This window comes from Globicephala melas, chromosome 17 (genome assembly GCF_963455315.2).
Source record: "Globicephala melas chromosome 17, mGloMel1.2, whole genome shotgun sequence".
NCBI lineage: Eukaryota > Metazoa > Chordata > Mammalia > Artiodactyla > Delphinidae > Globicephala > Globicephala melas.
In genome coordinates, this window is record NC_083330.1 from 36,004,647 (window position 1) to 36,029,437 (window position 24,791).

Here is a 24,791-nt window from a genome sequence, read left to right on the forward strand (position 1 = left end):
AATTTACACTCCTGGGAATATCTTTTAAACTACTGTAGCATCACTACAACTTTTCTACCAAACTAGTACCCCAGAAAGGATTCTGAGACCAGACTAAGTAGACAAAAGGCGAAAATAACCACAAGAATCCTGCCTGGATAATTCAGACACAAGAAGAAGGTGTTTTGCCACAATGCAATAGGTTAATATGAACACAGGGAGTACAGGGGTAAAGCTTTCAGGGAAAGAGAGGAAGGGAACAGATTTTACACAGACACATATGTAAATGCAAAGTTATTTTGCTAGTAAAAGATACAACACAATAACGAAATTAATTTAATGCAGCCCTTTTAAAGAAAATTGAAGATGAAACATACAGAAGATCCAGCTTTTCTTTTTCTTGTCATTTCCTGAGTAATGTGGACATGTGACTCTATAGACTAAATGGTAGGGATTTAAAAAAAAATCATTTTCTCATTTCCAGACTTTCAGCTGTTGTCCATCTACTGAATCAAATATAAACAGTCTTGCATAACCAACTGTTGCACTAGACAAATATAATTGAATCATACTGCAGGCCAAAACAATCAGGCCTGACTACAAACCTGCAAGGTGTCAAATTAGCTCTTTATTTTTGGCTGTGGAAAGGGTGCAAAGATTTGACTAATGTAAAACATAAGATTGACAACTAAAACAAGTAATTTCCATTTTAAAAAATTAACTGTTCTAATTAACAAGGGAAAATATCCTCCCCCTGAATTAGTTTATCTAATTTTCATCTTTATTCAAAGCAAAATGACAATGATTAATTGAAAATTTAATAAGCAGTAATTATTAACTTGGCAAACCTACTACCAATTAACACTCTATTAAAACTAATTATGACATGTTTCATTCAAGTGTTTTCACTTAATTGTTTCACTCACTTGAAAAGCACCTTAATTAAATGTTCTGTTTAATTAAAAACATAGATTCCTAATAAAAATGTTTTACTGTAGATAAAAAATGTTAAGAGATGCAAGTACTCCTATAGTTCCTTAAATTTCTGTAGTTATATTTCATACATCCATAGTTCATGACTTGAGGATCATGAAAAGCCCTCCACTAATAATTAACCATGGTGACTTTTGTAGCCTCCACCATTTTCCCAGAATTATTTCTGAAGTTTGTTTATTCATTTGTAATTACTGTCTGCTAGATTTTATAAACTAAATTACAGGGAAAGATCCAGACTGGAAATATTAACTAAAATATGTTAAGCCTTTGTTGGTTGCTTTAAGATATGTATTTAAAATCTGAAAACAGAGCACTGCACAGAGCTGGCAGCACCTTCTTCACCAGGAGGTGAAAAGATGCCTTTATTATCCTATCATAAATGACTTGGGGCACCAGGGAAGCACTGCCCTTCTAACTATACAGTCAGGGTCTAATTTGGTTTGAATATTCAAGGTGAATTAAAATTCTATCTAAGTGGTAATACAGGACAATAATTTTTGCTTACGATCAAAGCTGTAGCTTGACTAATTGTATATGCAAATCAGGCAATTTATATTTAAATTATGCATTCCTATTCTAATCCCACAGGCACGTACAGATCAGCAAAGAGAATTGGTAGGACATGTGCAAGGTGCTTGAATATTTATTACCAACTGCAAACATTCACTGATCGTTTGAAAAAGAAATATACTGAAGAAAACAGTTGCAATTTAAAAACTATATTTATGGTAGACTTTTTCCAATTTTATAAAGACCTTTAAACTTCAGAGTGTGTTTTGTTATCTTTGCGGTTGCTTTAAAAAATACTACTTTTAGGGGAAAACTGATATGGCCTTCGTCATTTGTTAGGACTCCAAATATTTAATATGGATATCATTATATTATATTGTATTATTAGGATTACATGCAAACTTTGAATACGGTCTGTAGGTTAAATAATTGTGTTGTATGAATGTTAATATCCTGATTGTGGTAACTGTACTGTGGTTACACAAGAAAATGTCCTTGTTCTTAGGAAATACACACTAAAATGTTTACGGTAAAGGGACATCTTGTCTGCAACTTACTCTGAAGTACTGAGGTGAAAAATATAATGCACAACAGAAAAAGAGGGAAGGAAAGAGGAAGAGAGAAACAAAAGACATCAAAGCAAATATGGTGAAATAGGGAAAATTGGGAGAAAGGTATATGGGATTTGTTTTTACTATTTTTTGCAACTTTTTCTGCAAGTTCGAAATAATTTCAAAATAAAATGGTGCAAAATATTACATGATGTACTTTCAAGCACAGGATATACTTTTTGCAATTATAATTTTCTCTGAAAAGAAGATGCATGGGTTATAGTACATTGAATTTTAGAGCTCTGCCCCTTTGATATCTTTCAAATGCTTTAAACTTGATTTTATTTACTTATCTTTTGTCACAAAGGTAGTGTATAATAGTTTCATTGCAAAGACACACTTTATAGGTTTTTTCCTAGGGAAAAAAAATTGCCCACAGCCAATTTTAGACTCTTGGGGGGGAAAAGCTTTCAAATTTTAACAGGCTGAGTGTAGATGTCCTGTTCTGCCTTTGGTGTTTTCCTCATGTTGGAATGCCTTGACACTTCGAACACTAGAAATGCTTTCTAAGAAGTCTATAAAGATAAATATTATAAGCAGTTACTTGAGACTTCCAGGTGAAACTGTCATCTATACTTTAGAGATTCAATATACTCCTTAAAATTTAGCATCTATCCATAGAAAACAATTCCCAAACTGTTTTTCTGCAGCAGATTAGGGATATCACTATCCCTAAGATAGTAATAAGAATACAAATTTAATGAACACTACTTCCAAGTCAGATTTTAGACTGAAGACCTAATGTAGATGGATAGGCACATATTAAAAATATTTGAAACATGGTTTGATAAGGTTTAACCCTTCTTAGAGAATGCATGGACACCACATAAACAAGGATTGCTCTTTCCCTCCTCTCAGAGTCCCCATGATGCAAAGTACACCCAGAACTGGTTTCGGAAACCCACAAAACAGACAGTGAAGAAAAATAATAGTGGACTCAATAGATTACAACATGTCAAGTTAAAAAAAAAAAACTGATTAAGTGGAAAGTACATAATGAAGTTTTGAATCTGCTTCCAAATGCTTACCACTTATGGTAGGATTTCCTTTGTGCATAGCTATTCAAGTTGACTTTCCAACAAAGGTGGTATATTCAGAAAAATCTGCTCTCACTTCACAGCAGTCAAACAAAGGCTTGAGTAGATAATAGCACAGAAGGAATTTGGATTGCACAAGACTTCACTGTCAATTTTTCTTTATGAACTATCAAGATTTAACTTAAATACACATAAATAGGGAAATGCAGAGATTCTATCCCTCAACATAAAAAGTCATCCTTGTGCTATCCAAAATGGCAACTCTTTGTACCTATTATTGGAATAAGTTGAACTGACAGCTTAAAATTGGGGAAGAAAAATGGTCAGAAGAAAGATGTAGCAATTCCTTCTCCAGGTAGGTGGCACCCAGCACATTTTAACATCTTACGAGTATCCCATGACTATTATCCTGGTAGAAAATCTTCTTAGAGGCGATGCTCTAAATCTGGTAAGACTATACAGATTTTATATATACACACACACACACACACACACACACACACATATACACATATATAAACCTTAACCTTTAGGCTGAATGGATCTACCTTATTTGTATACTGGACATGCAAGAGATCTTTCTCTGGTTCTTAATCTACACTGCTATACTATCAGATTTTGAAACTCCCTGTCACACTTACAAAAAGAGTTATTTCTTAGAAAATTTAAAAAACAACCACAAAACTCGAACAAGAGCCAAGGGACCAGAGTCACCAAGTTGCACAGAACTATAGACATAGCTGTGTCAAATCAAAACCCAAATAGAAATCTTCTGTGGGGAAAAAAAAACCCTTTCCTCCTTGATTGTGGTTCTCAGCCCTATACCCGTCTGATCGTCTGCAGAAACAGCATTTTCCAGTCTCTCAACTCAGACAAACTATTTTAACAGTTGAAGTTATAGTAGCTCAAAGCCACATTATGTATTTGCAATGTCATTTTTAACTCTTGAAACAGGTTTGTGCTTTATCTCCTGAGTTGGTTTCTTTTTAAAAATAAGGTTTTGGCTCAACTTTTAAAGTGCTGGTGTTCTACCAAGATTCTGCCAGATTTGAACTTCTTTAAGCCCAATAAGTCAATGAGTCATCAGAAATTTAAATCTACTTCAAAACGCAGAACAATATCCCTTAATGAAAATCAGATAGTATACATGGAAAGGAAAAATAGAAATTTAGCAACTTTGTCATTTAACTTAATTTAGTTCTGGTCATTGAATATTAATTAGCACAAAAGATCAACTTTAAAAACTGGTTGTAACCATAAAACTTCTGAGTGCCTCAGCAAGTGAACTAGATTTGCTGTGATACATTTAAAAAGAATTCAGGAGATATATGTCAATTATACCCCAATTAAAAAAAAATTAGAAGAGAAGGCTGAAGTAAAACACCAGACTTTGTTTTCATGAAGGAAAAATTGCATGCAATCTGAGACCTCAGGCTTCCAGCCTGAAACCATTATAGCCCCTGAAAAATGGGGTTTATAACAGAAGCATCACCAGACTCTCATTACAGTAGCACTTGCAGATGCTACTAAAATAAAAACTATTTCATGTTCTAATCAGGCCTGGTTTAAGAATATTCATCAGGATTTTTAAATTTTGTATGTGGGGGTTTGTTTTGTTGTTGTTAGCAGTAAAGTCCCTTCTTGTCATTCTTCACGTCACTTCATTAACAACTGCACACAGCTGCCAGAACACTAAATTCGTGTTTTTAAACAATTCTTACCAGCTTTCTTCCAGATCTCCTCTGGCACATATCCAGAAGCAGGCCTGTGAAGGAATTCCCGATGTGCATCTATGAAAAGGATAAAAATTGGTGGAGAGAGGAGGAAAGCACCATAAGCACTGTTATGTCATTACACAGGGTAGAAGCAAGCAATGCCCACTATCTCGGCTTCTCTACAAAAACATAGTTTTAAAAGGCTGGGCATTTCACTTCTAAAAAATAAACAAAAATAGCAAGACCAGTCATCAGAGCACAAGGAAAACAGGTCATTGGTCTAAATGCCTTGTATGCTCAAAGCCAAAACAACTCTAAATATTTCATTATATAATATGATATTTGGGAACACTGTTCCCAACACTCCTTAAGTATGGGAATTTCTATGGGTATATTTTATTTTATTAAAGAAAATAAACTGTATCTGGTAATTTTCTTTTTTTTTTCAAAGTCAAATTGGTAGTTAGAAAGTCAAATGTTAGGGTAACATAATTTTCACACAGCTCTGATTCTACCACCTTTCAATAAATAGTGAGCCTGATTCCATGGCTAACCGGCTCTAACAATTACTTTAAAAAATCTTGATGAGCATTCAAAATTCTCACAAAAATTAGATCATATAGATTTGACATGGATGGAAGCAAGAAAGAATCATTAGAATGGATTCACAGATAGCCAGTTGACCAAATATAACTAGTACATGACATGCTTTCCGGAAAAAAAAAAAAAAAAAAATGAAGTTCCACTTTAAGTGAAATGCTGTGCTTTTATGCTGACCAAATTTTAAAAGTTTGAGAAAACGGATCATAATAAAGCTGATGTAGGAATGCTCACCTCCAAAATAACATCTTCATGAAAATGACATGAAACCTTTTATATATGTTTTTATATATGCTTGAAAGTAAAGTGTACAGTCTTTCAGAGATAAAATATGCACTAAACTTCTTCCATACTGGATTTTCAAATGAAAGTCTATGTATTTAGAAGTTTGAGGGGAAGAAAAAAAATCATTTTAACTTTTATAAATATAGCAATCTTTCAACCCATGATAAATTTCAAATAATTGAAGTTTTCTCTACATGTATAAGAAATGTTAAGTAGCAGACTTTTTAAAGAATACTCTATCTAATGTATGGTGAAGATCAAAAGAAATTCAGTCCAGTTTTCTATATTTTATGGAGCTACAGAATGAGAAAAGCACAATCAATTTATCTAAGTATATCATTTTATATTTGAATGCCTTAGACACATTTGAATATTTTGAATCCTTCGAGGGTACACAGATTATCAGTTGGCCAGAACATAAAATTTCCACAACTATTCTGAATTAGCAAAACCTTATTATAGCTTAGTGAAGGGCATATGGAAACTCTCTGTACTATCTTTGAAATGTTTCCTTAAGTCTAAAATTATTCCAAATATAAAAAGTTTATTTTTAAAAGTTTACGTTATAATTTTATGACTACTTGATAATCAAATGGACTGGAAATACCCATGCATTCTCATGTACACATTCATTTCTATACAGTAAATGATGAAAAGCAAAATGGCTTTATTTAAGTAATTTTCATTTGCTAAAGAGCTTGATAAAACCGTTTGATGCATATACGACTTCCAAGAAATATCACGTGCCTAATTAGATTTGTCAAAATTACCTTTCACATCATTATAAAGTGCAGTCAAGTTCAAGTTCACATTTAGCCACATGACACAGTGAAACAGAGATTTACTTAAGACAACTTTTAGATATTTATTTTTAGGAGAAAAGACTTTGGCTTAAGAATAATTTACTGGATAAGAATAGATTTGTAAAGTCTGAAGACAAACAAAAAAATGCTTTCTCCACAGTAGCAAAAAAAAAAAAAAAAAAGAAAACAAAAAATTTTCCATTTATTGGGTTAAGGAAAGAGTTATAACTTTATAAAAAATATTTTTTAATGGACTATTATATTTATAGGGAACAGGAAAACTGATGTTAGTTATCCAAATACTAATTACCAGCCGTAGGCAGCACAGGCAGAAGAGTTAGTTCTAAAGCCCAGAGAAGGTGAATCTTGGCTTTGCCACCTGCTCTCCCTGTGACACTGGGCAAGTTAGTTTCTCCATGTCTCAGTCACCACATCTGTAAAGTGAGGACAATACTACTACATTTGAGATTGCTGCTGTGAGGACTCAGCGAGGTACTTCCTACTACATGCTTGGCATGGCACATCCTAAACTCTGATTAGATGTTAGTGCTACTCCCATCATTATTATTTAGCAGGTTGCCCAGTAAGAATGGATATACAGTCATCCTTTGGTATCTGAAGGGGACCAAGATCCGAGGATGTTCAAGTCCCTTCTATAAAATGGCATAGTGAATAGTGCTGCTCTGAACATAGAGGTGCATGTATCTTTTTGAATTGCAGTTTTATCCAGATATATACCCAGAGTGAAACAGAAACAGACTCACAGACATGGAGAATAGACTTGTGGTGGCCAAGGGGGAGGTTGGGTGGGGGAGGGATGAATTGGGAGCTTGGGGTTAGCAGATGCAGACTATTATATATAGAATGGATAAACAACAAGGTCCTACTTTATAGCACAGGGAACTATATTCAATAACCTGTGATAAACCATAATGGAAAAGAATTTTTAAAAGAATGCATATATAACTGAACCACTGTGCTGTACCACAGAAATTAACAACACTGTAAATCAACTACACTTTAATTAACAAAAAAAAAGCATGGTATTTGCTTTGGATGCTAATTTGTTTGCTACACACATCCTTTCCTATACTTTAAATCATATCTAGATTACTTATAATTTATAACACAATGTAAATGCTATGTAAATAGCTGCCAGCACATGGCAAATTCAAGTTTTGCTTTTTGGAACTTTCCGGAATTTTTTTTCCCAAATACTTTTGATGTGTGCTAGGTTGAATCCATGGATGTGGAACCTGCGGATACGGAGGGCCAACTGTATACTTATTTCCTTATTTAAAAAAACTAAGGTGAAAAGAGAACCATAAAGTTTCTTTTTTCACCCAGCACTGACATCCAAAGGGCACAAAACTTTAGACAAAACAAAACCATTGAAGAGGTTTGGATTAAGTAATACACACCAGTAAATTTTTACTCCCTCAGTACATGTCACTTGGGGAGAGAAGTTATGTCTATAATTAGCAATTCACTGTCTGAACCCTTGATGGGAAGTCCTCAAACTTCTTAGGTGATACTTCTATAAATTTTATTCAAACCTCATGAATAGCCCCCAAATTTGCTCAAAGATAGATAATGTACTGGAGTCAACTGTGCACCCACCTTCCCGTGTGCTATACAGTCTGTATAGATCGTGAGGATCCATATGCCATACTGGAAAGTTGTGCTGTATTTCACCTTCTTGGCTACATTTCCCTAGAATTCTCAATGATACATTGTCTTATTCACATAGTCAAACTCCACCTAACCTAGAACCCTGATAGAAGTACCAACTACAATCAAGCAAAAGTTTTCTTAATCCTATCCTAAGAAAGTGTTTTTTTTCTCAAAATGCTGCAGAATATAAAGGCAAATAAAATTTTTTATATAATATACACCTATTTACATATATATATACATATTTTACAATATCCCCTCCAGTTCTAAGTTACTGTGTCCTAGCTAAGCATCAGGTGTACCAACAGAAAGAATGAAGTGATGACAGTAGAGGTACTGCTCAGAAACTATTTTGATTCACTGACAAATTCTACTTTAATAGCTACAGAAACTGAATGATTAATATTTTCTCTTCTGATTAACTAGCAGCAATAACAGAGTCCACATATGCAAAACTGAGTTTAAAAAACCAAAACAGGTCTTCCCTAGTGGCGCAGTGGTTGAGAGTCCACCTGCCGATGCAGGGGACATGGGTTCGTGCCCCGGTCCGGGAAGATCCCACATGCCGCGGAGCGGCTGGGCCCGTGAGCCATGGCCGCTGAGCCTGCGCGTCCGGAGCCTGTGCTCCGCAACGGGAGAAGCCACAACAGGGAGAGGCCCGCTTACCGCAAAAAAGAAAAAAAAAAAAAAAAGTGAAAAACCAAAACAAATCCTGAAATTGATCAATATTACAAGAGACAACTTCTCTCTTAAGACTTTCTTATTTTAGATTATTGGTGAATCTAGACAAACTTATGCAAAACATTCTAAGGCTCAGATTCTGAAGAAGCTAATTTTTAACCATTAAATCTTGACCACCTATAAAATATAAGTTGCTGTAAAATAGATGGTTGTTCTAAAATGCAGTGGTGAAACAAAAACAGAAGAGTCTGTGCGAGACTCTGGTTTAAAATGTGGAATGCATACATATGTAACTACTGAAAGATGGAAAAATTATAGAAAAGACCTTATAAATTACGTTTAGCTTACTTTGGGATGCAAACTGCTTGGGGATGAAAGAAGAGGAGGAGGGGAGCCCCCAGAAGATACATCTATGAAATGAGACCAAGTCGAAGTGGGGGAAATGTTTTAAGAAATGTGAAAAGACAGAAAAAGCAATCTATGATGTATGGAAGAGATGGAAGATGCACTACACTTACGACAGATGGAGACCATTGGATACTAGATACAGCAAGGGCCGCCATCAATATACATGAAGGGATGAGCTGATGGCCTTTGGAGAACCAATGTGACCTCATATGACCCAGGACAGCAATGCTCAAAGCTTGGCAGCACCTATGTTATGGCCTTCATCCTGTAGTGGGCAGAATGAGGCTGTGATCATGATAATATCTATTACAAAAACCATCAAAAGAAAGGAAGGGTTAAATGAGTTCATCTTTAGAAATGTTACTTATTTTTGTTTTAAAGGATAATAAATCCAGAAATCTCAACTTTATGTTCAGAAGCCCAACCCAACCTAGAGGCCAAGAACTACATTAGGATTTTCATCTTTAACAATAAAAATACCTAATGCTGTAGGAGGCAACCATCTCTTCTTGTTTTTCAAAGATGGACATATTTAACTAGTAGTCACGTCTTTTTTAACCCAATATACTAAATATAGTAGACTCTTTAAATACAGTAGGCACTTTACATTAGGAGCTCAGATGCATCGTCTTGAAATGAATTTCATGATGTAATTTAAAAGGAATCAATACAAGTACATAAAATCTAAACTGTTATATGCAGATATACTCTGAATAACTTGTTTGTGGTTTTTATGATCTGATAGTATAGAAGTAGAAAAATATATTCCTTTGGATGGGAGTAAACTATTTTTCTATAGCCCTGTATTATGAATTAGGGTCCCAAAGGTATAACAGATTTACTGTATTTAAGATGGAATTCCCCTTTTCTTGTTTCTGTGCCTATTATATAAATTAGCCACCTAAACATTACTGCTTGGAAATACTTTTGGAATGAAAAAATACCTAAGAATCTACTATAATTTCATAAAATTGTGTGCCAAGCAATAACACTAATTTTATGTACGGCTCGCTACTCTCTAAACTGTGAGATTGCATGTTAGAAATCATAATAATAGCTATTCCTTATAGCACATCTACTATGTGTCAGGCACTGTCCCATATGCTGTATAACTGTTAACTCATTTAATACAGAAACACCTATGAAATATGTATTGTTACCATCCCCACTTAACAGATGAAGAAACTGAGGCAGAGAGTTACTTGCCAAAGGTCACAAAACTAGTAAGAAGAACCAGGGATTCAGATCCAGACATCTGCTCAAACCCTGTGCCTTTAACTTTCATGCTAGATTACCTGAGCATTGAGACAGTTAATGAGAAACTCTATAATTCAATCATGTGACAGTGATAAAACTTGTCAGCCAAAGGAATTTTAAAATATTAATTTCTGTACCAATTACTTGAGGCAGGAGGTGGTATTAATTCAACAAACTTATGAATCTCTAAGCCTTCTGTGAATGATCAAGTTGATGTATCATTTCATTTAAAACAAAAACCTCTTTCTGAGGTTTAAAAAATAGTTTTTAAATTGTTTAAAAAAATTAAAAATTGTTTAAAAAAATAGTTTTCCAATTTTCTTAAGACTTGGATATTTGGAGTTTTTTCCTGGAAAGCAAGTGAGTTATAATAATAATACAAATAATTAAAATCTATTATTTCAAGGAAAAGTGTATTATTTCAAAAGTCCTTCAAGATAACAACCTGTTTTTGACTTAAAGAGTAGAAATAACATTATGGACTTAGTGTGTACTCAGCTTTAAAACTGTTTAAGAGGCTACTCATTTAAAATAGTCTTTACTTAATATCTGGGGGGAACTCCCCAAATTCAATTAGTAATAGATTAATCATGTTATCTTACCAGTCCCTCAAACTGACTTAATACTATGGATATATTTCAAAAGCGAGAATGGGAATGAGTTTAACAAACACAACACAACAGTTATGGAAGTTACATTTTTCTCTGTACAGTCACCAAATACAATTTAAAATGCTAAAAATGAGTGTATGACTAAATGTTGTCATTGTTTCTAAGATAGGAATGTGACTAGGGCAATATTTTGAACTAAAGATATCTTCTATAACATTATTCTGAAGGTCTCATTTGAGACCAGACAGCAGCTTAAGAATTAAGAGAATCCAGCTAAAGGAAACACATGTAGAATAATCATAGGATATGGAGCTCTTAGGCATATCCATATGCCTATATCCATAAATCCATATCCATAAATTTATCAGTCAATATCCTTAATCCTTTAATTACACACACTAATACATTCGACTCCAAAGCCTAAGAGAAAACCTCAGAAAGCACTTAATGTAAATGATTGTGCCCCATATTACAAACTACCTGCCTTATTTATAGCCATAGCCCAGCTCACAAGATGGATGGAACTCGAAGACTTCAGGAATCTACTGGCAAAAGACACCAGGGAAATATAACTGTTGGATGCTAAAACTTGCATATTGTGTGGCTCTTGACAGGTTCTCCCTATGGCTGTGGTAAGTTTCTTTAAAACGCAATCTAGGGTTCTGTGTCCCTAAAGAATAGGACTGTTTTAACAGAGTCCCAACAAAGAAATGAGCTACTTGTAGTCTTTGAAAAATACAATCTATAAAAGCTTAAAATCAAAGCGATCTCTTTTTTACCAAAAATATGAATTCATTAAGCATCATTAAAAGTAATGTGATTTGTGTACTCTTAAGGAGTTTTTAAAACCAAGTTTATTCTTTTGATTACATAACAGGGAAACTAAACCTAGCTTCCTGGAGAACGATGAACACTTGTATCACTAGAATGCGTGACTATAGATGATTACATGATAACGGTCCTATGTTCAGTGTGCTGAATATAACTCACATAGGTCTGAAATCCTATCCATTTCTGAATTTTTTCTTTTACAATAGACAGCAGATAATATTAATCCTGTCAGTGCAGAGGACTGAATTGAGCGGCCTGCTGGTATGACCACTAGCTATCTCCTTGCCTATCTCTTCCATTAGCTTAAAAGTTCCTCAAAGGAAGGAATTAAGAATATTTTTCCTTTATTACAGTGCCTAGCATGATGCCTGACACACAGTAAGCCAGGTTCAACAAATAAGCACTGACTCGATGCATTTGTTAAATAGAGCCAGCTAAAATGGATATTTTTACTCCCAAAGTTTTGTTTAATTTAAGGCTCTCAATTTTTGCCTAGATTGGATGATTACAAATATTCTCTTTATTATTATTATTATTAGCCAATTTTGGTTCACAATACAGAAGTAAAAAGCAAGATGCTTATTCTATTCTAAACAGTTTGGTTTAATTTGGTTCAAATTAAACTTAAACCTATTTTCACTGTTTGCCTTAACATAAGCTAACAACACTTTTCTCTTTAAAATATCCTTTAGAATAATGTTTGTTGGGTAAATTAAATGACCTGGAATCTTCCTTTATTTAATACTTATTATGGCAATAGACATTCAGCATTCAGGGATTAGCAGGAATTGACGAACCTAAGTGCAAAGGAAACTTTAATGACTAGGAATCATTTTAATAAAAAAAATAATGTGATCAATAGCCAGATAATATACTTCAAGTTTTAAATATTTGATAATCAGCCATGGATGATAATGAGGCCAAAGTCACGAGCTTAATCTGCACACAGGTAATTAGTTTTGTTTTTACAGCATGGACTGTACCCTAACCTAAGCTAGGTAGCAGGTGTGGGGCTAAACACATAAGAAAAATGAGATGAGAGAACAGGGGTCAACACAAATCCATCTCCATTAAGTTGACTCAGACTGTATATACAAGTAGTGGCCAGCAACGTAAATGACAGTAGCTTATTATTAATTTAGGAAAAAGTCCACAGGCCTCTCAAAAATTATTTCAGGTTCAAATTTTCTTTCCATGTACTTGGGATTACATTCTATTTATAACCCCAACAATTCCCAAATCTCAATACTAAATACGGCCACATGTACACATTCAATTTCTAAAGCACTGCTATATTAATAGTCCTGTAAGTTACTAGAATTAATAAAATCACAGTTAAGCCATCTAAGTTAAGGTCATGGAAGAGCTAAATCTATATCACTAATTTTCAAGTGGCAGTGGGCAAACTATAGAGCCCTTAGGTCTCTTCCTGGAAGCGTTTAGAGATAAATTACTCTCCAACACTAGGGTGCAGCAGAATTCCCCGGAGAGCTTGCTAGAAGCTCCAAGCCCACTCCCAGAGATTTTGTCTTTGCAGGTTGGAGACAGGGTCCAAAGAGCTATTTTATGAAGGAGCACGCATTTTAGTGATTCATGTGAAATTCTGGTCCAGCTTTGAAGCTTTGTCATAAGCCCAAAACATTAACCTAGAAAAGGAGTTTAATTTTTGTAACTGCCTCTTTCTATGCCAATCTGCCTAACAGACAAGACATATTGGAGGATATAAAGTGTTTATTGTTCTACAATTCCCTGTATAGCCTTTATTTTTGAAAAGACGAGTTAAAAATAAAATCGGCATTAATAGCATAAGAAGTATCTGTTCAATATGTCCATCTGAAGAAAAGATACCTAACGCCACTGGGTCTGGATTGACAGGACTCTGCTGCCTGGAGTGGCTGCTGCTACCGCTGCCGCCCTTTTTTAAGTCCTCAGCATCGCTGTACCGCCGGATCCAGTAATTCAATTCCTCCCGGTCCGCTTCCTGACATCGCCTTAGTACAGTGAGAGATCGCCTTGTTTTTTCTACCATGTCCATTATGCAGTTTAACAGCTATGGAAGAAATGGGCAGGGGGAGAAAGGAAGGATATATTATCAATCACCACAACTCATAGACTTTGGTGGGTAATGAAACAAACTATTTTAGGACAATGAAGAATGCTATTTTATTCTGAAGCCTTCCGTCTAATATTTTCAAAGGTTAGATTTGGCACAGAGATCCAATAGATGAGTTAACTCAATAGGAATGAGAATAAAATGTGGGAGGCATGACAGGGATATTTCAGCTGAAGTAAACCCATCTTTCCAAATACTAATCCCATTACTGGATAAAATAAATAACTCTCTACAAATAAAACAGCAGCCCACTGATCTGGCTTTAGGGAATCCTTTCCATGATCTAAACACTTCTCTTATATAAGTGGCCTTGATATCAATTTAGAAATCAAATCCTATATTCTACTTTAAACATTCTCATTTATTACTTTTTCAAGGATGGCAGAAAATACCTTCAAAGCATCCCCACACTTTTATCATGTCACCTCACTCCAGCTGTTTTCAAAACATTTTTTGAAATGATTACCAACATCTTACATGGTCAAGATGTTTCCATTCCTCTGCCCATTCTCTGTCTGTCAGTCTGTGATCAATCATTTCTTCTTGACGTGTGCCATGCAACCCTATAAATATAAAGAAGGTTGAATCACCCTAAAACATTAAGGACATAATCCATGTGTGCATAGGCACTTAGCAAAGACTATGTGGGCAAACTAAAGGATGTGAAAATATATTCGATTTTTGAACGGAGGCATGAGTCATATTCAGATTCAGAATTACCTCATGGGTCTCTCATAGAATGATAAAATGTTAGAAAACTAGAAGGAATTTTAGAGGTCATCTGGTCAGACCATTTCTTTTACACATGAAGAGATACCAAGCCCTGAGCCAGTTATCCATATAATGTTCCCTAAGTGAAAATATAAATATATCCTGAATCTTAATAAATACAAGAAACCACAAGTATACATTAAGTGGTTTCAAAGTGTGACTTTCCTGAATTAAAAACGAAGATAGCATAAATTGTTTTACATGAATAGGGATATGCTTTTCTAAAACAAGCACGGTAAAACTATTCCACATTTCAGCATAGTATAAATGAACACAATCCTATTACATACACCTTCATGATAAAACTAGGCCATGAAGAGAGGGCTTGCATAACATAAAAGCAAAATATACTCATTCAATTTATCAAAAAGTAAAAAATAAAAATAAATTGGACATCCTCTATGAAAACAAAATCAACATACCAGATATAATTTTGGACAAATACCATAAATCCAAGCTAAGAAACTAAAAATCCTAATTTGTAGTCCACAACATAAATATTAATGCTCTTTAGCATCACAGTTAAGATGCTACCATGAAAAGGTAATAAGGAAACACTTACCAAGTGAGAACAATAGTAAGGAACATGAGCAATTAGCCAGGATGCTTATCAAAATAAAAAATTAATGTGTCTTCCTAAAGGGACAGGGTGAAAGAAAGGGTCTAATCAGAGATACCTAGAAACGCGTGGCTCTTCTGACAAATTGTGTAAAACACCTCATGTTCTACTATCAAGGAAAGGCACTAGGCTATGGCAAGATTTTCCATTTTAAACAATTAAAACTATTTATTTTAGTTGCCAGTTCTCACTGTTACTCTGAATAGCAAATTAAGTTTGACATGGTTTAGGCTTCTATAGACACCTAGGCTCTTTTTCTGAGGGAGTTATGTAGGAGTTAAATGACAATAAAAGTTATGAGACACTGCATTCCACTTTTTGTGAAATCTGAGTGGTTAGAAATCCCCTTTTAGCTGATTTAGGGAAATAAAGATAATGAGTCATATGACTTTTTTCAGCCAACCATGAAAATACAATTTAATTTATAGCTGATGGAAGTGAGCACATACATGTCAGCTTTCTCAGACTAAATTAAAAGCTAAATATAAAACACTGCACCATTCCTCTCCAATTAGAATATATTCTGAAATACATTTTTAAAGCTAAAATTGTCAATGCCACCTATTGGTAAAAAAGTAAAATTGCAAATAAGCTTTAATAATTTGCATAATAGAAAAGACATTGGAGAAGAGTAATATTTAGTTATTTCTCTGTTGTGACAATTTCAAGTTGAAATGTTTGCAAATATGTTATTTTTATTGACTTATTTTTTGCCTGTGTTTTAGGGAAAAAGCACTACCATTGAAATGAGTCATCACAGAAAACAACTGGAGAGTGATAAAGATATAAATGCGGTGTTAAGATTCATGATGGAGGCTTCTTACTATATTGGCCTATATAAAGACCAAGAACTTCAGAAGTCTTAAAAGTTTCAAAACTTCAGCAGATTAAATCAATGGTGATATGAGCTCTACCACCGGGAATAATATTAACGAGCAATAGGATGTCTGTGGCTAATGGGATAACAGCATTTATGGAACAGTGCTAAGCATCATCTCACTTAACAACAATAGAAAAATAATAAGTACATTAGAAACATGTTTGAGCCCAAGTACTTGGTGAAAAAATACAGGTCTCATATGTTTGCTGCTTTTGAGCTCTGAAGGTCATTTGTTGGATACAGCCAAATCTTTAAAAAGAAAAAATAAAACAACTCAAATTTTTACATTTATTAATTTTTCTATTTCAGATACTTAAATATTCATCACCACACAGTTTTTATTTATATCCATAATACCAGAGGGATGTACTAGGGGAAAGCAGTTCAGACTCATTAAAACACATTTTCATTTGTGGGCAATCTGACACTAATGTTGAGTCTTACCCAATTCCTAACTAGGCTGAAACTCTAAGTTTATTTATAAACTAATGCTGCCTGTAAAATTATTTTATTAAAAGATTCTAGTGAGTACACGTCTCGGCAAATATGTCTCTACACATAATGGACATTTATAAATCGTACCAGACTAAGTATACATTTATGACTATTTTTATATTCTCAAAATGGCGGTCTGATGTAACACCATGATTTGTTACTCATACGTCAAGGTTTTACTTTACTTTAACACATAATAAACTAGGCCAGACTTCAGGGACGGTTAAGTAGTTGCGTATATTTATAAAGATTACCACTATTAGTTTTATAAGCTAATATAATTAAAAGGTAAGGAACATGGTCTGATAAAAAAAATCACATAAAACCAGTGGGTACAGATATAACCCATAAAGGAATATTTTATATTACTAGATGAAAACATAATCATTGAATATAAGCATAATTAGTTCCTTGTTGATTACTCTGTAGTGTACTGGAACTAATATTTCATAAAATAGAATCTGCTGCCTAAGAAATAGGCCATTTCCTGGCACTTACAAAGTGGGGTATCTGGAGTTGGTCTTACAATGACCTGGTAACTCCACTTCTATTTGAAAATAAGCAATCATGGTTTGAGGGCATTAGTCATAAATAAATGGCGAGGCTTTTGCTTTGAAGGGAGCTGTTATCGCATTTGATTTCAGGGTCAAAATATCAGTCCAGACTGAGAAATAACATAACCATTTTTGAGAGCTCTTCGAAATGGTACCTGAGAGAACATTAGACAGATTGGTTATTAAGAAAGAACAAATTATATGCTTAGCCATTTGTCTGACACACTATATAAATGTAGAAATGATGTTGTGGGGAAGTGAAACTACTATTTTACTATCTCACATCCAGGGCCTCCATCGTCCCTCCCCTCAACCTGACTCTCCCTTTCTGCTTTCTAAACATTTGGAGGGTTGTGTTTTCAAGCAAAAGACCCTACATATGGAAGCCCCTATGTCCTACTAACCTAGTTAGAAGTCTAACATAAACCTCTGCTCACCACAGGCTAAAAAAAACGTTGTCCTACTACTCAGGCAGGGAACTGGCCGTGCTTCCCAAGTTCTGAGCCTTCAGCTCTGTGTTCTGCTTTTCTACTTGGACTTCGTCCTGTGCTGCTTCCAGTATCTTGTCCACCAAACCGTCCCATGTCAGGGAAGTTTGCCAGCAACCAGCTAAGAGGTAAAGGCAGTCCTGCTGCTGGACAGCATGGATTCAGGGGACAGAAAAAGACTAGAGAGAGGGCTGACTATTGCTCTCAGTTTATCGCTAGGTTGACTCGCGAAAAATCAAGAATTCAAGAAGCCCCAGGAACAGGAACAGTGCTCTAATGCTATCACCTCAAACACTGATCATGTATCAAAACTTACCTATTCGTCTTCCTTCTCATTTTTCATGGTGACCACCTGTTCTTTAGAAGACAGTGTCTCCTAAATGCTTCACTTCCAACAGTTTTATGCAAAGAAGGAATGAACACAGGCAAACAGAACACGTATTTACCCAAACTCATTCCCTTCTTTGGTATTCTGATCTTTGACACTAAATTGTCAACACTAAATTGAATCACTGACACTTCTAAGTTGGAAAACAAAAAAAAGTACTAAATCATTCCTCAAAGAACATCTGTTGACTTAAACCACAGACATAATAATACCATATTGTATTTTTCAAATACAGACTATCACAGAGACTGGAAAACTCCAAATGAACTTTGAGACTATCTGAAATAAAAGATAGAATGAAATAAACTGATTTTTTAAAAATACTTGTGGCAGACTAACTACATACGAAATCCCTCATATTAAAAAAAAAATTAGAAACTTGTTTTGCGTATGTTAATACAGTTCAGGAGGTTGTATTTAGATGCCCCCCTCCCCAAATAATAACCTGCTGTCCCAAAGAACGTGAGTAATTAAGAGAGAGAAAGCACAGCTGTTAAAGGACACAGTAATACCAACAAAGTTTTCTCATAAAGGAGACACTACATAAAGAAAGGGAATTTTTACCCCATCACAGATATCAAGCCTCAAGTTTAGCTGAGAAGTAATGATGCAAGTCTTGAAGCATACAGTCCCCAAAGAAGTGAAGAGATCCTTCAGTCTTACCCATAGGTCTGTTTCTGTCCCTGAGGTCCCTGTGGCTGGGGTGTCGATAGGAGTCCCTGTAGTGGTGGGCAATGGCCATATCATCCAAACGGTAATGCTGAGGTGGAGGAGGGGTGGGGTGAGGCAGGCCATTGGGCTGGTAGGATAAGCCATTATTTGGACTGTACCGCTGGCCTGGGCTAATAGTGCATGGTCGCTTGCTTGGATGTTCTGAGTGCAAAGGCTCTCTGTCAAAGCCATTTTCTTTGGTTCTGAGGGAGGAAGAAAAAGAGTTTGTTTCATAATGTACTCAGAAACCAGCATAGTTTGGACACTCACATTTGAACTTGTAATATAAACAGAATATTCTTTTACTGGCCAGAAACTTTCTAAACTCAGCTTCCTAGACCTGTGGGAATTCACTAAAACCCATGCTGAGGCCTAAATGATCACATGACTGCACAGGAGAAAATGTTCCACTTCTCATCAAATTAGCAAACATCTTTCAGTTGAAGTTCATGTGGTTCGGTCACAAATAAGAGGAAGCCTGATCTCCACTCTGCAGATAACATTTTCACTCAAAAGCAAACACTTGATTTCTAACAAATTACCCTTGGATTTCTAACAAATTACCCTTGGTGAAGATTCATCAAGGTACAACAGCGTCACTCTTTTGGTGAATTCTTCAGGTATACCTATTGCACCGATCCAAGCTATGTCTGACTTCCATGTCAGAGGACATCTATGAGCTGTGTTGTTCAATACAGTAGCCACATGTGGCTGCTTAAATTAAAAGTGAATTAACAGGGATTCCCTGGTGGCGCAGTGGTTAAGAATCCGCCTGCCAATGCAGCGGACACGGGTTCGAGCCCTGATCCGGGAAGATCCCACATGCCGCGGAGCAACTAAGCCCGTGCGCCACAGATACTGAGCCTGTGCTCTAGAGCCCGCGAGCCACAACTACTGAGCCCGCGTGCCACAACTACTGAGCCCGCGTGCCACAACTACTGAAGCCCGCGCACCTAGAGCCCACGTTCCTCAACAAGAGAAGCCACTGCAATGAGAAGCCCACGCACCGCAACGAAGAGTAAACCCCGCTCGCCTCAACTAGAGAAAGCCCGCACACAGCAACGAAGACCCAATGCAGCCAAAACTTAAACGAATAGATAAATAAATTTATTTTAAAAAGTGAATTAACATTAAATAAAGTTTAAAATCCAGTTCTTCAGTAGCAATAGCCACATTGCAAGTGTAATCGCCACCTGTGGCTAGTGGCTATGGTACTGGACAGCACAGATACAGATCATTTCCATGATGTCAGAAAGTTCTATTAGAAAGCACTGATCAAACTGAATTAATTAACTTAATTAATGCAATAAAACAACGTAATGTCTGGGACTGACATTACCTTGGGCTACCAAGATAATCAATCAGCAGTCATACAGAGCTAGCTGGGATTAGAAGAAAGATTGGGGCAAACCCCTTTCTTTTAAAGTTGAGGAAACACATGCCCAGAGAGCACAAGTGACCTGTCTGAAGTCATGAGATCTTAGGGCAGGGCAGGCACACCCTGACTGCATTTCATCATGTGATACACAAAACTGTACTTGTCTTTCAGAAGGAACACATTCTATAAATGAGACCTGTTAACTGCTCCTAGATTCTCAAACAGAAGTAGGGTTAAAGAAATATTTTCTGACTGAACGTATCTCTAAGAGACGAACTCAGTGTAGTCTGTAAGATAGGAATGCATCACCTCCACTTTGACTGCAAGCACAGCTCCCCAACTAATTTTTTACCTCGCAGCTGGCTCTCCTCACAAGACCAGCTCTCTATCCTTAGACCAGTGGCAGCATCTACTTTCCCTGGGAAATTTCCCTATAAGAATTCCACCAAATCACAGTAGCTACAGATTTTTGAGTGCCTTTTTTTTGGCCTTGCCCTGTGGCTTGTGGGATCTTAGCTCCCCAACCAGGGACTGAACACAGGCCATGGCAGTGCCTAACCACTGGACTGCCAGGGAATTTACATCTGCACACCTTTTTTTGATTTTAGGTTGGTTAGGTTTAGATACTTTAGACACTTTTCCCACTTTCCTAGTGCCCAGGGCTAGTCTTTGTCTGATAAAACTGGAGGGATGTGAATGGAAACTGACTTGACAACAGAGATCATTTAGGGGCTAGAGGATTCTACAATGAATCACCCTTTATGTCCCTTTAGGGTAGAACCCCAGTGACAATTTGCACACATCAGATTATAAAGGACAGAGAAGTTAGAGATAGAAAGTACAGGCACACTAAGAACTGAGGGAAACTGCAGAGTTCAATGGGAAATGAATATATGCCCAGGACATGCTGGTGAAAGATGTTCTGGAGCCAGGTGACTGTCCAATCCTGGAAATGCCAGCAGGGCATGGTCCCCATGGGAGTGTCAAACAGAAGTCTCAATGCTGCTCCTGTCAAAGTATCTACAGTAAAATATTCTGACTCCGTACATATTGATCATTGACCAGACTAAAATGTCTCAAACGTTACAATGCACTGCTTCAAAATAATTTTTAAAAGTGAATGGAAACATTCTAGATATATATCTTCGAAGAGGATATTTATGTGATTCTAATCTGCATTTCCATATCCTACACATTTCTGAATAATACACTTCAACATTCAATGCATAAACATTTCCAGCATAAATCAGTTGGAAAATACTCAAGACTATTAGTAGCTATGATATAATGTCAACACAGCACCTACCTTACTGGCAGTGTGGTGTAGTGGAAAGAGCACTGGACTGGGAATCAAGAGACCTGAGATTTAGTCCTGGCTCTTCCACGACTAGCTGTGTGACCTTGGGCAAGTCACTTAACCTCTCTGGACCTCAGTTTGCTCATCTGTAAAATGAAAGGGTTGGACTAGATCAGTGGTTTTCAAACTGTGCCACTTGAGGTGCTTAGGGATTCTGCAGGCAATAAAGAGCTTTTACCCCAAACAATCAAGATTTAAAGGGCCAGAGGAACCCACTTATCATTCTTATCTATTTTAAAAGTTGAGGTTCCACCTAAGGTTTCATTTCTGAAGGAAAAAGCTCTAAAATCAAGTTTGAAAACCACTGGACTAGGATAATTTGAGGTCCCTTCTAGTTTGAAAACTCTGCAATTCAGTTATTCTATATTTATTTCTAAATGTCATTTGTACAGCACAGGGGATATAGCCAATATTTTATAATAATTTTAAGTGGAGTATAACTTTTTTTGTGCAAAAATAAAAAATATTCTCTAAATACCTTATAGCAGCCTAAATATATAAACATCAAAACATTTCTAAATATCAAAACATCTTTGATCCAATTGTGTCAAACCAACTCAACTTACTGGTTTTGTGTCTCCTTGTTCAAAGATAACAAGAACATTCAACACTGGAAGAATTCTTACTATTTTCAAAGTAGTTAGATACGTTATTTATCTTTGCTGTCAGATCAACCCTCTGATCAGTGCTATTACTTCAATGAGCCTGTATTGAAGCTTTTTTCCCTCCTAAAGCAAGGACAGTAATGTCCTAAGAAGCAGGGCTAGCTCCTGAGTCTGTCCTCTCATTTCTATCATGTCCTTGCAGAGACAGTCCCTATTCTGGGTCTTATCACTCTTGCAGCTATTGAAATAATAAAGCTCATCACCTCACAGAGGGAGGTATATTTCAGCAGCAAAGCATTCAAACGGCCCACATAAATAGTTATGAGAAGTCTCCCTGTGCTTCCTCCAACCACTCAAGTCTACCTATAAAGCCAACCCTATTCAAAGGATGTATGTCCAGAAAGCTAACCAAAACAACTTAATTGCTATTTGTTTGTCTGCTTCTTAGAAATGCCTAAAACTATTGAAAACCTCATTTGCTTGGGGGCAAATTCCAAATCTGAATGTTTCTTACCTTCTCACAATGTATTAGGCAAAACTAACAAATACTTTTCATTGTCCCATACCAGCATACTCTCAAAATAACTCAAATTCTAGTGGGAAGTCTGTCATGTCTCATGGGTTTCTAGAAGGCATTTTTTGGTTTGTTTTTTATATTCTATCTCCCTTCCAGGAGAAATGTTCCTCAATATAACCTAACTACTTCAACAATTAGATCCCAATCACTTCTCTCTCAGGGTCTGATGTCCTAAGAGTAGAAGACTGCTCAGGACTCAGCTATGTGACCCTGAGATAACCTGGCTTCAGTTTCCTGCCCAGTAAAATGAAACTGATAGGAAACAATACGTGTTTAAGAAAAAAAAAAAAAACACTTAAGAGACAACCTAATTTACACCTTACCCCACTTCAGGCTGTTCTCTCTCAGCTCCTCAAAACAGAGGCTGTAAACTGACTTACTTGAGAAAGAAAACAAACCTTTAAAAAAACTTTCCTCTATATAAAATATTTTAAATGTCATAATAGGCTAGTATGCACTGACAATTCCTTAGTAACATGAAAATGGGGAAGAATGAAGAAAGAAATTATTAAGATCGTGGCAATAACTAGAATAAAAGGACCAATCAATTTCTTACATGACAGGAACAGACATAAGTTTTTTTCTAGATTCAAATGTTTTTTAAGTGCGGAAAACAGCACTAAAAGATTGTTCTAGGGAAAGGCAAATTGGTATAGCATAATAAACCTGAGAATGGCAAGGAAGAAACTTAAAAAATTCTGGTATTAGTCCTGTTACAAATAAATACATGCCTTAGGTGCTGACTTCTCCAACTGACCACACGTATTTCAAACGGCACATGTCTAAACTGACCTTGTCTTTCTCTGGTACTTCCTTCACCAGTCAATGATGCCACCTTTTACTTAGCCACCAAAATAGAAACTTGGAAGTCACTCTATAATTTTCTTCTCCAAAAAAAAGTCCTGCTGATGGTCTCATAAGCTTCTCTGGCATAGGTCCTTCTGCCCTACCTCAGGACACATTATCTTGGCCTTATCATGCCCTTGTCTTACTCTGCAGGCATCTCAGCCAGAACCAGGGCTGAGATACTGGCTGAGTCTTTAAAAAAGACAAACAATTTTTTACTTTTTATTTTAGAAAGAAGCATATATCTAAATCTCAGGAGGTGACAGTTCTGTTAAAGTAAAGCCCAAAGACATTAATAACTTAATCTTAAACAAAGCTTTCTTCCCTTTTCTAACACATGCAGTTTGTTAAGGCTTCCACAGAAAGACTAGACACTGAATTAAAGGGCGGGGGAGTGGTCATTTAGGGCATCATATTTTCAAAACACAACTCAGTAAAAGGTCTCTTCAGGAATTTTTAGGAAATAGATTGAGTTTAGATAAGAATTTTATATACACCCTATATTGGTGTCGAATAATGTATCTGAAACAAAATACATTACAAATTCCCCTGCTTCCTTAAAAAGAAAATCAAACCTGATTCTTCATGGACAACCTGCAGTGATTTCTATGTTTGCAGAAATGTCACCCTGCAGGAAGTGGGATGTTCAGATGGTGAAAAACAAAGCACTGAGTGACACAGGACCAACACTACTGGGCCACATGGAAAGAAGTGCCTTCCATCTCTCTCTTGCTAAACCACATCCTAGGAGATAACTTCCTAAGAGGCGGGCTAACACCTTCTGGAGTAAAAAAGATAGATGCAGGTAGATGTTGGCCCCTCCAGACAAAAACAAGATACCTGGGCCCTTAAGGATTACAATATGTGGGTTCCCAGAGCCTTCCCTCCCCCAAAGAGAAGGTGGAAACCTTCAGGCACATGTCCCTGGAGCTCTCCATCCGCTGAACAGTCAAACTGACTGGGAGCGGCTGTCCCCTTGTCTTCACTAATTTCTGACCACTGCTGAAGTAT

The 24,791-nt window shown here is 36.1% G+C and overlaps 1 protein-coding gene across 1 annotated transcript in view; it reads right to left on the reverse strand.

The window, feature by feature from the left end:
- Window positions 1-24,791, reverse strand: part of RUNX1T1 (RUNX1 partner transcriptional co-repressor 1) — a 127,930-nt gene that overhangs the window by 11,538 nt on the left and 91,601 nt on the right. The window contains 4 exon segments of the mRNA XM_060287046.2: window positions 4,855-4,923; window positions 13,847-14,048; window positions 14,589-14,674; window positions 18,970-19,220. Of these exon segments, the coding sequence (XP_060143029.1) occupies window positions 4,855-4,923; window positions 13,847-14,048; window positions 14,589-14,674; window positions 18,970-19,220 (608 nt within the window).